The 15,283-nt window shown below is 40.3% G+C and overlaps 1 protein-coding gene across 6 annotated transcripts in view; it reads left to right on the top strand.

The window, feature by feature from the left end:
* Positions 1-14,710, top strand: part of mtrr (5-methyltetrahydrofolate-homocysteine methyltransferase reductase) — a 30,653-nt gene extending 15,943 nt beyond the window's left edge. For all 6 annotated transcript variants that reach the window (XM_022766231.1, XM_022766230.1, XM_022766225.1 and 3 more), the window contains 5 exons: positions 1,112-1,292; positions 1,923-2,041; positions 7,270-7,362; positions 10,786-10,989; positions 13,468-14,710. In XM_022766231.1, the coding sequence (XP_022621952.1) occupies positions 1,112-1,292; positions 1,923-2,041; positions 7,270-7,362; positions 10,786-10,989; positions 13,468-13,612 (742 nt within the window). In that variant the 3' untranslated portion in view covers positions 13,613-14,710. The remainder of the gene's footprint in view (positions 1-1,111; positions 1,293-1,922; positions 2,042-7,269; positions 7,363-10,785; positions 10,990-13,467) is intronic.
* Positions 14,711-15,283: the final 573 nt, after the last annotated feature.

Below are 15,283 nucleotides of genomic sequence, written 5' to 3'. Positions count from 1 at the left end.
AGATAACAGCCAGGCAGCCACAATAGGTTGACTGCACAGTACCTCTCACCAACCTGAGTCACCTGTTATGTTTGAGAGCTATTTATCACATGAACAGAGAAATTAAAATATGTTGCTAATGGTTAACTTAGAGTATTTGCTATGCAGTTAAAGTAGTTATCTTAAAGGCTATTTGTAAGTTTTGCTATTGCTACATTGCCAACATTAGCAGACTTCATTCCTTTACTCTCCTAGAACTGTCTCCAGCAGTGCAAAGCAACGCCAATGATAACTGTTCTCTCTATCACGTCTTTTCATCTGCTGAAGTTAGCACGCTAACCAGCTAGCCCTGGCCCAGCTTGTCACTTTCTAGCGACTCACTGTAGCCTTCAATTTGCCCTGAACACAGCGCTGATTAGAGGGCGTATTGAAATCTCTAGTCTTGTAAACGCAACAATGCCTGAAGCTCTTACCAAGCAACAACCACCACCACCACTCCCAACAAGAAATCACGTTCTGCAGCAGAGAAAACTTACAAATAGCGCCTTTGAAATAATTGACAAATGGTTGGGATAGATGGCAAAAACTAATAGATAAACAGTTGAAATAACTAGATAGCAGAAGAAATGGATAAATGGTTGGATTTTTTTTTTAGCAAAAAAAAACATTTAAAAGAACAGGTGGTGTTGATGAAGGGTACCTGAGCATATGACTGAGCTGTGGGGGTATGTCAGACAACAACAGTTGGGAACAACTGGTGTAGATCATAATTTAGCACATCTGAAGGTCATGTGCATATCTGTAATTAATATTGAATCAAATATCTCTGTATCCTTGTTACTTAGCTTAAAATCTGTAATTTTTCTTAACGTTATCTTGCGTGAATCATTTTTAGGAGAATTGTTGTCTAGACTTTAGAGTTGATCCTCGCTCGTAATACATGTGCCTTTCTGTATCCATCTGTTGTCCCTCTGCTCCTCTGTATTTCACTCCATTTTTCACTTCATCTCTGTGTATCTCCCTGCTTGTCACTGTCTGTCTCTATGTCTTGCACACACACTGTTGCACACTGTTGTTTCCCTCTACCTCTGTCTTCTTCCATCTCAAAATCTCTGTGGTCCCATCGCTATAGCTCCTGTCTTAAGCACCCAGGAAAGCTGCATTTTGTCTTCAATGTGGTAGAGTTCCCAGCATGCTCTGGGCGGCCTGCGGGAAGGCGAGGCTTGTGTACCGGTTGGCTGTTTGACCTCATCAATCCTGGCCTGGTTTTCCCTGGGAAGCCTGAATGCTCTGGCAGCCGGGCTCTGCCTAAGGTAATGAGTACACTGGAAAATAGAGGGCTGAAACTAGAATGTGCAAATTTGTGGGCTCTTGGTTGGATTATGTATTTCTAAGTGTTCAAATTTGTGAGTACAAAAGTTCACAGGTGGTCTTACAATTATAACCTCCCAGTTATAGGGAGAATAAAAACAAACCTCTGTAGGTTACACCCTCCTTACTTTGAATTTTTCTAATAAAACTACAGAGAGAGGTGGACTGCCCGTTTCCCTTCAAATATTCCAGCTCAAGAGGTTCCCGAGTAAAAGAGACGGCAGAATATCAGAAAACTGTGCCGTTTCTGGAATTAGGGATTCAACCTGTTCGCGTTACATGTTTTAGGCTCCTCTGGAAGATCAGTTTAAATGTATGAGACGCTAAAAAAGGAACGAGCTTTGGGCCAGTTGTGTGTGGTTAATTAAAAAAATTAATTTAAATTAAAGCAAGTAAATCTTCTCTTACACAGACTCTATGGATTCCAGTCGGAGCTCATGAGTTTTCTCATTAGTATGTCTTAGAATATTAAGTAGATCAATTAATAGATTGGTAAGCCCATAGTGGCTTCTCAGCATTGTTGTAATTACTCTCATTATTTTAAATGCTTTCTAATGGCCTCTGTCCCTCAGATCCATGTGAGTTTGAGACCATACTGCTCCTTTCGGCCTCCCTCTGACCTGTCGGTGCCCTTCATAATGGTTGGACCGGGCACAGGAGTTGCTCCCTTCATTGGTTTCCTCCAGCAAAGGTACGGCAAATTTAACACTACATCTTTATTTAGTAAGAGACACATAGTTTGCAGGGATCTCTCATTTTGCAAATGTCTTTATCAAGGAAAATCAAGTACATGTGGGAATGCACTTGATCCTTTGCCAATGTTATTCATGTTACAAGATGGGCTGCTGAACTAGGTCAGTTAAATGTTCATGTCAAGCATCAGAAACGTGCAGGTTATGTGCTGACTGTTGCGCCATGTGGCACGGATTACTCCAGCTAAAATGCCTGCGCCCCATAATGAATATTCAAAATGTTCAAGTGATGTGCGTGAAGTTCACATCGTCTATGCATATTTTCAAGTAATCTGCAGAGACAATTCAATGAGACCCTGCTCAAAGCTGATAAAAGTCCACATCATGTACATCTCATAAGGCATAATAAATCTAGCGGCAAGGTCTGCAATCACGTCTGGGATTATTTCAGATGCTTCACTTGTCTCAACAGGAACAAATTAGGTCCTCTCTGCTACACACGTTTATTACTTGGTATGTAATGAACACCGAGGAGTCAAGGCAAGGCATGTGGTGTTATTGATTTGAAAGTATAAAGTCCAGTAGGTGGTGGCCACTATGTTGTAAAATTGTAAAAAATAAAATAGCAAGTAAGTCATTGGTTGTAATTGCTGATGAGCTGGTGTTGGGATATTGACTGTGACCTGAGCTGTAGTTATCTACAGTTTGTTTAACCATGGCTTTACGTATAAATGCCTGAGGAGTGAAAAACATGACATTTTGTTTAATTTTCGGTGGTTCTGAATTGACGGGTGAATCAAGATTGCAAGAAGATGACCTACCAGAAGGATTTAATGTGACTAAAGCCTCTCTAGCCACGCTGACGCCCATGTGTTGAACCAGGCCGAGCCACTATGACTTGTCAGAAAGTGGAGTAAGCCTTTTTAGTCAGACTGACATGTCTAACTCTTGGGTGGCTTTGTATAAATGAGGTTGTGCCCCAGTCAACTCCAATTGTCTCTAAATCCCCCGGATGTCTCCTCTGTTGAGGTGGGTGGCGTTGGCGGGTGATTGCTGTGAGAGGTGGCACGGCATCGGCTGCAGTGATGCCGGTGGTGAATTGTCTGCAGCAGATTCCGGGGAGGATGAGTGGTCTTCTCGGGTGAGAGGTGCTTGTGCCTTTTGGGATGCAGGAGCACTGAAGATAGCACACGTTTTTGGACTGACCTGGTCACACGCTCGCAGACAGACTCCTCTCCTTAATGATCAAGGTTGAGCCAGGGGGACAGTACTCTGGTGAGAGGCAGTGATATGAACATATCAGTCTTACTTTGATCCTTCCAGCAGTACTCAAACACTGCTCTCTCTTTAAAAAAAAAAAAGAAAAAAAAGAAAAAAGAAAAGAAGATATCAAAATACAAATTTAAGTGTTTTATTAATGGGCTGTCCTTTCAAACCTGCCTGTCAGTGCAAACAAAACACTCAGACCTTGATTGATTTTTGGAAGGCTTTGTTTCATAATACAAACACTACAACCCCTAATCAAATACATCCTTGAGAGTTCAATGTTGTATTTTTTTTTAATGTTTTCAAATTTCTTTTATTAAAGTTCAACCATGTTTTTCTTTTTATTTCAAGAGGCTCTTCACTGTTAGAGTACAAACTCATGTGAACCGATTGATCAGCTTGTCTGACTCCTCAGTTCGTTCTCCCTCTCTCATCCTCTCCCCTGCCAACTGCATATTGTGCTGGAGGATTGTAAAAACCTGTCATGGTGCGCGGCATTGTACAGAATCTAACTTGAGATTCCAAACAAAGCCTCGGTGGCTGACGGTGCACTCTGATAGGAGATAACAATCACCAGTTTGTCAACGGGACGCCGTATCTGCCTCGAGGCCTGAGAAGGGTCCTGTTAGCAACAAAACAACATGGGGACTGTTCGATCTTCCTACCTCTCCCCATCTTCCACCCCCACTGTTATTAGATGGCTGTTTGCAGAAGTACTTTGTGCGAGTTTGTAGTGCTGTCAACAAGTAGAAGAAGGTCATAGGCTGACTTGGTGGTACTAAGAGGTTTTAATAAGGCCCCCAAGTAGTCTGGTATTGATTGCTGTAGTTTTCGTGGAAGGATTTTATGGAGAATGTAATTTTCAGTGTCTTTGTATTCAGCTTGGAGCAGTGACAGTTAAACAAATATTGTATTTTAACTGAGTAGTTAGGCTTAATCTCCTTAGCAGCTCTAACAAGCTTTAATTTTGGAAAAAAATCTGTTTGCTCAGTTCAATACTTCGGTGTGCCAGTAGGCATACTTGGCACATTCAATATGATAACTTGTATTAAAGTTTGTGTGTTTGTGTGAGCAAATATTGAGCTTCCTTTTTATCAGTGTAACCAAACAGCTGATTACAATTAGGCTAGAGCATCTTGCTCCTCAGTGTTGTTCTGTTTTATGAAAACATTTTGACTTCAGCATGTTGAATGTATATGGGTGTAATTACACAATTTAATTTCAGTGATTAAGCCTCGAGCTGTCGTTGTATTTAGGCTTTTATTTTAGTTCTTGTTATATTTTTATGCCTAAAAGCCACTCAGCACCACTTGCACGAAGCTGCAAAGAAAACAGATGAAAGATATGAGATAATTGTGATGTTTACCAAGTCTTCACCTCAGCTTCCCCTGCAGTTTCCCCCTCCTGCTGATCATCTGAATGGCACTGAAAGGCAACCGCCTCTGATTTCGACCCCAAATGGAGTGCTCTGTGGATGCTGCCTTCCCCTTGGGATTGTATTGCAGGCTGTTATAGTGTGGGTATGTGATGTGATGTGATTTGTATTCAGGGAAGGCGCCGGTGTGGTCTACTCAGAATGGAATCCAGGTTTTTCATATTGGTATTGATTCCTTTAGGGCAGGCAGCGAGAGGAGAGAGACGAGCCCACTAAAATGAGTTTACTTGAGGCTGTTTGCAGATCAGAAGAATCTCGTCCAGGATGCTAATGGACGGGATCTGAGTGTTCGGATCAAGTCAGCCAGACAGCTCTGTTACCAGGCCTCATTCACAGACTTTCAGTTCAAACAAACGTTTTTCTTAACTGCTCAAATTCCATTTCATTAATGCAGAGCTAAGCTTTGTTTTAGTATTCACACTAAGACTTTGGCATTGATTTAGTCTTTTTCAGTAAGGATAATTAGTCTAGAGCTGCAACTAACAATTAACTAACATTCATTATTTTCATTATTCAAAATCTAATAAATAACGTTCATCATTTAGTAGAAAATATCAGAAAATAGAAAACAAATTTAATCACATTTTTCCAGAACTGAAGATCCATAATCTAAAGATATCTTCTTTACAATGATATAAGCAATGAAAGCAGCAAATGTTTGGGATATTTTTTTTGACTAATTGCAGAAACAAGTGGTTCGCAAATGTTTTCTGTTTTGTAAACTTGTTAAAGGACAGGAATTTTTTATTTATTTTTATCTACCATTAGCAACATTAGCGAAATTAGCAACACAAAATGAGACAAAAGGAAAGTTAACTGAAAAAACATTTTGATGATCGATATTAAAGTTTTTAGAAAGACTAAAGGGTCTCTCGCTACATTTTTATTTTGTTCTGACTCTTGTTTGGACTGACAAGTCAAAGATCTTTCCATCTTGTCCTTGTACACTTCATCATGCTGTCTGGAAAAAATCTTGCTAATAGGAATTTTTATAGTCATTGTCTTCTTGTATTGTTCTCACATGAAACTGATTCATTCAACTTTAGTACCTTTTGCCCCTCCTGGAATGCACCCATGCCCTCTGAGGGGGCCCACCCCATAGTTTGAGATCCACTGACAATGACAGTCCCTCTCCACTCAAAATTATTTGCTTATTGCTACTTCATTCAGATGTTTGACCTTTCATCTGCCGAAAGAAGGTTTCTCTGTGCTCTGAGTTGAGGCGTGCACATATGAGAGGACTTTCCATCACGACTAGTTTGGAAGTCAATCGTGCTCCAGTATGCAACTCAACTTGGGTGGGGAGACTTGATTCCTCCAGTGTGCATTCATAGAGAATGGGCTTAGTAAAATAGTAAATAAATAATCATAACAATAAATACATCTTGTATCCACTAGATAAACTTTTGAAATGAAAAATATTCATTGAGTGTGGATTTTTCATTGAAGGAGAAGGAGTTGATCTGATTTTAAGTTTTTAATAAGATAAAATAACCTTTTTTGTGGCAAAACCATATAAGATACAAACTGTAATTTAAAGCATAGCATTTTTATATTGGGGTTCTAATTATTATTAAAATTGTAGGCGATAAATTGTCTGTCGCTCAAACTAATCGATTAATCGACTTATTATTTCAGCACCATATTAGTGTATTCACACCAAATTTTTATGCACCATGCAACTCCATCAAGCGTAAAAGTTGGCAGCCATTTTAAATGTGCGACTGCTGGAAAACACATAGCATGATTCAGTCTGTACCTGAATAGCAAAGGATGGGGTTTAGGGGAAGCATCACCTTATCCTTGGAGTGCAGCCGCGCAGCACAAAGGGTAGACTCAGTGCCCCTCTGTGGTATCCCTCAGCCCCTTGTTATGGTTGGTCACTTCAACTCCACCCCTCACACCCCATCCCCTTCCAGACAGGGGTAACAGATAATGCCAGGCTCTTTAGAGAGTCAACTGACTGATGGCATCATGAAAGGTTGGGGGTCAACTGTTCTTATCTGGGCGAGAGCTGTCACCTTTGCAGCAGGTGTGCAGCACAGATACCGACATCCTCAGAGCAGCTTTGTGCCGCTGCGTTGCCATTGCCTGCAAAGAATTCTGGGAGCTTTGCCAAACTCCCAAGCCACAAGAGGCATCACTTTTGCAAGAGCAGTTTTTTTTTTTTTTTTTTTTTTTTGCACACAAGCACAGTTGGAAACACACAAGCATACACACAATGCAACACACCCACACACAAAACAAGCCCTAGTTTCATTTTTTGGTAACTGTTTATAGTGATGGGATCTATCCTTCTGTTTGGGTGAAATTTAATAATACATATAATGTCCTCGCTGCAGCATGCACAGTCGTTTCCGTGCATTAGGCATTTGTGGCACTCAGTGTACTGTCATTGTAGAAAGTGCTTAATGGTGTCACCACTCTTCTTTAACCTCTGCTGCTACGAAGGACTTCCTCTCCTCCATCTGCTCTGGTCGTCTGTTAGTATTGATTGACCACTAACGTCTGTTGTTTGACTTTCAGAGAGAAGGAGAGGCAGGAGAACCCCGAGGCTGTATTTGGCGAGACCTGGTTGTTCTTTGGTTGTCGCCACAGAGACAGAGACTACCTGTTCAGGTAAGCTGTGTTTGTCTTTTCGGTTTGGTGCTTATTCCTAGACTCCACACCACTCATGTATACACATATTCTCTACATACAGCTCTCCACACCCATATCCATCTTCACCTTGTCCCAGTAAATTCCATGTATTATCTGTGACCTTCATAATGTACATCATTTTGTACACATTGTCTGTATACATGATTGTTTTCTTAAGAGTGAAAAGGTAGAAAAATACATGAAGTGTCTTGTTGCATTGGCATGTACATGTGACTCAAGGCAGGAAATTTCTAAGAGGGTTATGTGACTGTTTATTATGGCTTGGTTTTAATAGGCATTTCTTTTATGAATCCTATTCCAATTTGATAAAACATCCAGATTTGGTAAGTGGAAGTTCATGAGGGAATCTCATGAAATCTGCAGTCTTCTTCCTCTTTTTATTTATTATCAAAAAGTAACACTCTCTATGTTTTAGGCAACCATTTAGCTACGGTTATGAATATTGTTATTTTGGATGGTTATAATGGATCAAATGAGTAAGTGTAATGTAAAAGGCGACACTCACAGTGACGAACCTACAGAGGAGTATCACACAACTCAGTTCTGTGGATCATTTGAGAGGCTTTCAGATTATTCTTTTGGTTTTACAACCCACATTGACTGTTTTAGATTCACTCTCACCGCTCTCATCAGTGAAGTTTTTCAGCTGGCAGCTGTTTTAAAAAAAAAAAACCTGGGTGTATGCCGACTGCCCAGCAGCAAACAGCATCCAAATAATAACTTAATATTTTCCTCAGGAGTTGGTGGAGACAAAAACAGGGTAAAAGGAGAGTGAATGTTGGATTTGGATTTGTCAGGTGGTCAGAGACATAACTCCAAATGAATGCTAATGTTGCTCAAATGTTTGTCAGATAAACTACAATACGGGTTGAAGTGTTGTTTTATGTATCAAGTTATTAACTGGCAATATTTGAGGTTTAGCTTTTACATTTTCAGTTACTTATAATGTCTGTTGCTTAAATTTAGATTTTATAAGCAGATATGCTAATTGATTCAGATTCAATAAAATGCTTCTGAACCACAACCCTATATTATATGGAGAGTTTTTGGTTTAGTGCTCAACATCAACACATTGAGTATTTCCATCCAGTACTGGATGGAAATTTTTATTCAACTAAGTTGTACTGAATGTACTACCATACTCATATTGATCTGGTGTTCTTAAGCATTGTAAAATAACATCACCCTGTGCGTTGATCATTTCTCATATCAGTTTGCTTTGGCTTTACTCTCTCCTGACTACATACTAATTGATCGGCTCTTCCCAGTATCAGTAGTGCGCATGTACTTAATGCTGGGGCACTGATGGAGTTCCTTTGCAGGATTAAATTGTGCGAATGGATTAGTATCCTTAATCACACAAGAACAGATCACAGAGGATGTTGTTTGTTCCCCTCTGTGTCCTCTATCCCTTAGTTAAATACCAACTCACAGCCAGGTAGTAGGCGGTGTTTGTTCACAGTGTGGGCTTCTTTGATGAACACCCCCACAGTGTTGACCAAAGCGATTAGTCTGTGTTTTATGAGCCACCCGTGAAGAGTTGTACTCAATTTAAATAGGTTAGCAGAATGAGAACAACATACCTGCAGCTGAATTGGCCTGCCTGCATTCATCTCTGTTGGATTTCTCTAAAAGTAAGTGCAATTTGATGTCACAATTTCCTGGAAATGTAGAAACCTGCTTAGCATAGTTTATAGCACTTTTCAGCGTCCCAGATTTTTAAAGAAAAGTTCAGCTGAAGTCATAAGTAGGAGTTGAAATTTAAAGTTGCATAAATGGCTTTTTATGCTTATAAATATTACAAAATGTCAAGACAGGATGTGCCCAACATCACAATCTTACTATGAATTTTCCACCAGGAAAAACAAACAAAGCTTGCGATGTGCCTCAATCACTCATAGCACTTAACATCCCTGTGAGAGGTTGATGCCAATCTGGCTGCTTGTCACATCAAACTCGTCCTCCCCTCTCCCCTCCCCTGCACTTACCCTTCTCCCCTCCCTCTGATTTCTCAGCCTCTTTATGACATGTGATTTCATGCTGCAGGGGAAAACATGACTGGAAGGCCTGCTGGGTTCACTTTCGGGTCCGGGATATTGCCACAGGCTTTTGTGTGTGTGTGTGTGTGTGTGTGTGTGTGTAAACACACCGAGGAGTCTTCGCCTCTCAGAAAACCTTGTCTGTCTGTTTTTTTTTTTTTTTTTAAGAAGTCACCTGTCCTTTGTCATCCGCCGGTTTCTGCTCACATGGTTATCAATCTATGATGAGTCATGTTGAGATGTCAAACAAAGAAGACTCCACCATCCTTCTCCTTGTCATTCATGTTGTTGCTCTCATGTTCAAACAGATTTTACAATCACACATCTTGTTCAAAAGAACGAGATCCTTTTAATAGCTCTGTCTTCAATCAAAGGTGAGGTATAAATATTACAGGAGAAGCAACATTTCTGGATGTTTCACATAGAAAAAAGATAATAATACTCCTCTCTCACTTTAGTATTCACAACCCAGTGTCCGTATGTTATCAAAAAATGCGTTATTTTAGTCTGGGGGTTGCTGCAAAACACAGACCCCTGAGGCAAAGACCTTCACCCATGATCTTAAAACTGCAACTCGTTGTGAGTGTGTGTTTTTACTCATTCTGACTGCTTAACTTTAAACAAGATACTCTGAGCCACAGTAAACCATACTCCCTCACCGCCTTCCTTCTTCCTTCTCTTCCAATAGCACCCCAGGCCCTGTAAAAACACTGAGGCAGAAGAAGGAGTAGTTGGCAAGTGAACCAACGATAGGGAGCAAGGTTACACCCAACTGCAAGGCTGGGAGGATTGATTATAAAAAGATGCTTATAAAAGTGACTTGACCTTGCTTATGAAACCCATATTTTTTTTGCACTTCTCTCGTTAAGCAAGATAAATTGGTTGCCTGGCACAGTTTTGCTCAGACCTTTTGCCCATCAGTGTTCTGTTTTATCGAGCTTGACAGGTTTTTTTGTTCATAGGAAATGTTCCGGGGGTTATATGTCTTGTGAGACGGTTGAAGCTATTGCTAAATATCTTACGGGAGTGTTGGATTTGGAAGGATAAACAGTCTGTGTGAGAATCGAGTTGAATTCTTGGCCTGCAGTCTGCTACATTTACCTCTTGGTTAATAATTTTTTAAAAGTATAATGAAAATGTGCATGTGTTTTTCACTATTACATGATCTTTTCTCCACATCAGCAACTGAATCTTTCCTCTCCTAATTCTAGGTTTGAAAAGACTCAATTTCACTGATCAGGAGCAACCTGTCCAAGACTGCCGGAAGAACCTTGCAGGAAATTTGATTTACAATGAGCTGAGATGTTTGGATGTGACTCTACATTCCGTCTCCTTTTCCCAGAGAGGAGCTGGAGGGCTTCGTGTCCAGCGGTATCCTGAACCACCTGAAGGTGTGTTTCTCCAGAGGCGACGAGCAGGAGCAGGAGGAGAAGGAGATCACCACCTCAGTAGCTCGACCCAGATACGTCCAACACAACCTGCTGCTTAACAGCCAGTACATCACTGAAATCCTGCTCAGACAGAACGGTTGCCTCTATGTCTGCGGGTGAGACTTACACTCATAACAACAATTCAGTGGTAACTTTTATTTTAACTTTAACTCATCCAGAGTGAAATTTTTATTTTTTTTCCATTTTCCATACATACTGATGTCCACCTGGCATGTTTGTGTCATGTTCTGGCTCCACTCAGGCTTCTTTTAAATTTTTTTGTCAGATCACCTTGTGTCACTGGAACCTGTTACTTAATCTATATAAATGGCTTTAATTTTTCACAATGGACAGAAATATGCTATTTAACTATACATTTCATGTGTGTAATTTTTGAAACCTTTATTTAACCGGGAAATACTTTATCTCTATTACAAAAGGGGCCTGGCCAAAATGGCAGTGTAGGGTACTTAACCGTCACATTTAAAGAATGAATTTACAGCTCATAATTCACATGCACATGGAGTGCTGTTTGTATATCCAAAACCTGATTTAGCTTATTCTTCTATGCCACACAGCTCTAAACTATTAAAAAAACGTCAGTGGGCCACACCGTTGCACTGGGTGACATGTTTCTTATTACAAAAAATATGGGCACAGTAGATTAGAGGCAGCTCCACAGACTAATAACAGCGATCACTTTCACAGTCTCTGGAGAGTAGTTCCTGTAAGCAAGAGGCCAATGTGCATGCATGGAAATGTGGTTCATATCACGACCTTGTAACTTCGGGTTAAGTTCTTTGAGAAATTTGCAGATTGATACAGTGAATATGAATATATGTCTGCTGCACAAGAAGAAATGTGATGGATTTGTAGAACAGAAGAGATGTGCTGAGAGGAAGAGGCTAGCACTAAGTTTATCCCATCGACTGATAGCGAGGCATTGAGCACCCCAAAACAGAGCTACTGGAGACTGGTGGTGCAGATGCAATCTGTGCTCAGCAATGTCAACCGAGGCAGAATGAAGGTGCTGCATTGATTGACTGACAGCATTTCGCAGGATCCGAAGAGGAGAAGTGGATAATCATGTGGTCCGGACATTTTTTTCACAACCAAGGACAGCGCGCACCGTTTTCTATTACTAACTTCATAGGAGTTGAAAAGCCAAAGATAAGAATGGCAAACTGTGTTCCCAAGCGTGCACAGTGGCCTCTGCCTCACATGAGCTCCTTTCCAGAGACTGTAAAAATGATCACCATTATGAGTCTGTGGAGCTGTTTGACAGTGTGGCTCGCTGATGTGTTTTTAATGGTTTTTGGACAACAATGTAGCTCAGTGGCACAGATGAATAAGATAAATCAGATTCTGGATATACACACAATATATTGTTAGTAGCTAGTTCATCGTTGCTTTGGTGTCCTCATGAGATTTGTTGACAACAGTCAAAATATAGAAAGTCAGCAGCTTCACCTTTTTTAAAAAAAAAAAAAAAAAAAAAGTTACATTCATGAAACATGTTTTTGAATGTTGCATTTGAGTACCTGGCATGAAGGCAGTCCTGCCAAATAAAGTTTGTCTTGTTTCCAAGCCCACGGTGCAGAGCTTTGCCAAGTACAAGGCAGACTCTGAAGGCTCTGAAAGATTATCCATCCAGATGATCTGGTCTGATAACTGTTTGAAGCAGGAGAAAGCATTTTACATAAGTAAACAGTGAGATTACCAGGAGTGGGATTGAAAATGAAAAAGTACATCTTGAATATTTATCCATATTTTAAGTAAAGTGAACAGTGAAGGCACATTTGCAATATTATATATATCTGTAAATCTTGTTCTGACTGTTAAAACTAGAATTAAATACTCTTTTAAGGATGTCTCTCAAGTGACATGACCAAGCTGAATTCACCTGTTGGCCAATGAATATCTCTGTTTTGGAGCAAGATACTAAACTCATGAAAAATAAACGATAGCAGTTGAAGTGTCTTGCTTAAGGACAAGCTATTAAGGGAGAAGAGAATCATACTTATGTAACCCTCAAACTTTTTTCTACGTACAATCAGTAGCAACTTTCTGTTCACTCTGCTACTGCTGTCCTCACACTGATGCAACATTTTGTACAGATTGTAGCATTTATAGCGTATTCATACCCTCTTCTGCCCTCTCCAAACACAATACGTTCTTCCTGCCAGTGCAAAGACAGCATGACTAAGGAAAACACAGATAGGGTTAGGGTGCCACGACAAAGTCTTGCTAACATTTATACAGCCCAATATCACATTCTTTGTTTCCCCTCTCTCATCACTCCCAGGCCGCTTACCTCACCTTTGAGTAAATTACTTTTGAAACATCAGAACAGGGTGAATTTTTCTGAGTCAAAAAATATCTCTGTTGGATGATGGATCTCTCCCAATATGCTGCAACAGCGAGATAGAAATTTCAGCAATTTCCTTCTGGGATGAACTCCTGGACTGGCAGCACTTGCTTGTTTTACGAACTATCAGATTGCCACAGACATACAAAGTGCTGTCTCAAAAACATGTATATTAATCGTATTGCCCTTTTTCCTAATATGTTTTTGCCATTTCTTCCTTCCTCAGCGATGCGAAGAACATGGCTAAAGACGTGAATGACACCCTGATAGAGATGATCAAAACGGAGCTTCAAGTGGACCAACTGGAGGCCATGAAGAGACTGGCAGGACTGAGGGAGGAGAAACGCTACTTACAGGACATCTGGGGCTGACAGCGGATGGCCAGATAAGGGCATTTTGCAGCATCCACTGAGCTTTTTTTTTTATAACTTCGTTCTAAAAAAAAAAGAAAAAATCAGCATGCTCAGCTGTAACCTCTACAGCCATAAAATTGTGGATGCTGAAGCCTGGAGGTAGTTTACACCACCCAATGTTACCAAGATGGAATGTATCATGCTAGCCTGGGGACATCAGTTCACTACATCATCCTGGGCTTTGCTATTTGAAAAGAAATAACCTTGATCAGGCCAGTAGTGCTGGAGATTGGTCCTGGAGTATGAAAATGTGTTTTAGTGTAGAAAAGCCGCCTCCTTTCGTCCTGTCTGGGGAAAAGGCATTTACTTCCGTTGGCTGTGATGGAGTGATTTTGATGAGGCTCAGAGCGAGATATCGCTCCAACCTAGATGGAAACAACACAGCAATCTGTCGTTTTTAAACAACACACACACAGTAAATTGTTTATTGTTATTCAAGGACAAAATAAATCATTTTTTTTCTAAGTTATTTTTGTTTTTGGAATGTGCCAAACCATCTCACTGCCAGCTAAATGCAACATGGTTTACCTCTAAAGTCATAATCATTCAATTCTTTATATAAAAGAAAATGTATCTCAATTGCAAAATAAGTTGGTTTGATTGATTTGCTCCAGTATTATCTCATTTCATCATATTTTCTTCCGATATACTGTGGATATTGCTAATTTTTTATCCTTTTTTTGGACATCATTGGACATCATGAAGACAGGTTTTAACGCATAAGGTCCTAAAAAAAAAATGGCTGAGTGACAATTTTATAAATTAAGTCTATGGAGATGAGGACATTTTCAGTAATTTATCATTATACTGTGTTAAGTTCCAAGTACACAGGGCGTGACTCTCAATGATAATGTGCAGCTCTGGCCAGAGCAATTTATCTAACTAACTTTGTTTGTGTCTGTCTGCCCCCACATACCCAGCAGACTGTGTGTTTGGAGACAGTGAACTCCAACTTTTCTAACTCCCGTAAAGCCGACTAAAATCTCACAAACTGTGGTTAAAACAAACACAACTGTGCCTTGTGTGATCAGGAATTAAAAGACATTTCAGTGTAAACTGTGGTTGTCTACAGTTTCTCTTTTATTTGTGCACACACAGGTGTGTTTGTAGATGACCTTACACACATGTATTTGAAGTCTGTGGGTGCAGATGAGCGTGTGGGGGAGAAATGCTGGAAGTTTTCTTGGCATGTTCAAGAGGGAATGGAAATTATCTGAGATAATGAACCCTGATTGATTGGGAGTGATTGTTTTATTTAAATTTAGAGATAATTTGATTGTTCAGGGTGACTTTGGTCAGAAGATGAAAGAGTACTATGCTAATTGAAGGCTTTTCGCAATGGGCTTCTTAGCACAACGCAGAGCCCCAGAGAGCGGCTTCTCGGAATTAAATCTTCTAACAGCAGTCTTTTTATTTATCCTCTTGTAGGGAGGGGAGAGAAAAACATGTTTACAATCTCCACCGCCTGCACCGTAGATGACAACCCATTCGCTACATTTTTTGAGCCGAGTAAACAAAACATTTACTGTCGCAGAAAACAATCCCTGATAGTGAATAATTGGTTTAATACAGTGTTGTCAGAGGTAGAGCTGTCCTTGTGTTTGTCCAGGCGCAGCTGGCTGCACCTCC

Source organism: Seriola dumerili, unplaced genomic scaffold, assembly GCF_002260705.1.
Source record: "Seriola dumerili isolate Sdu_G_001 unplaced genomic scaffold, Sdu_1.0 BDQW01000822.1, whole genome shotgun sequence".
NCBI lineage: Eukaryota > Metazoa > Chordata > Actinopteri > Carangiformes > Carangidae > Seriola > Seriola dumerili.
The sequence above is the reverse complement of the archived record's forward strand: the minus strand, read 5'-3'. Positions and strand labels throughout refer to the sequence as shown.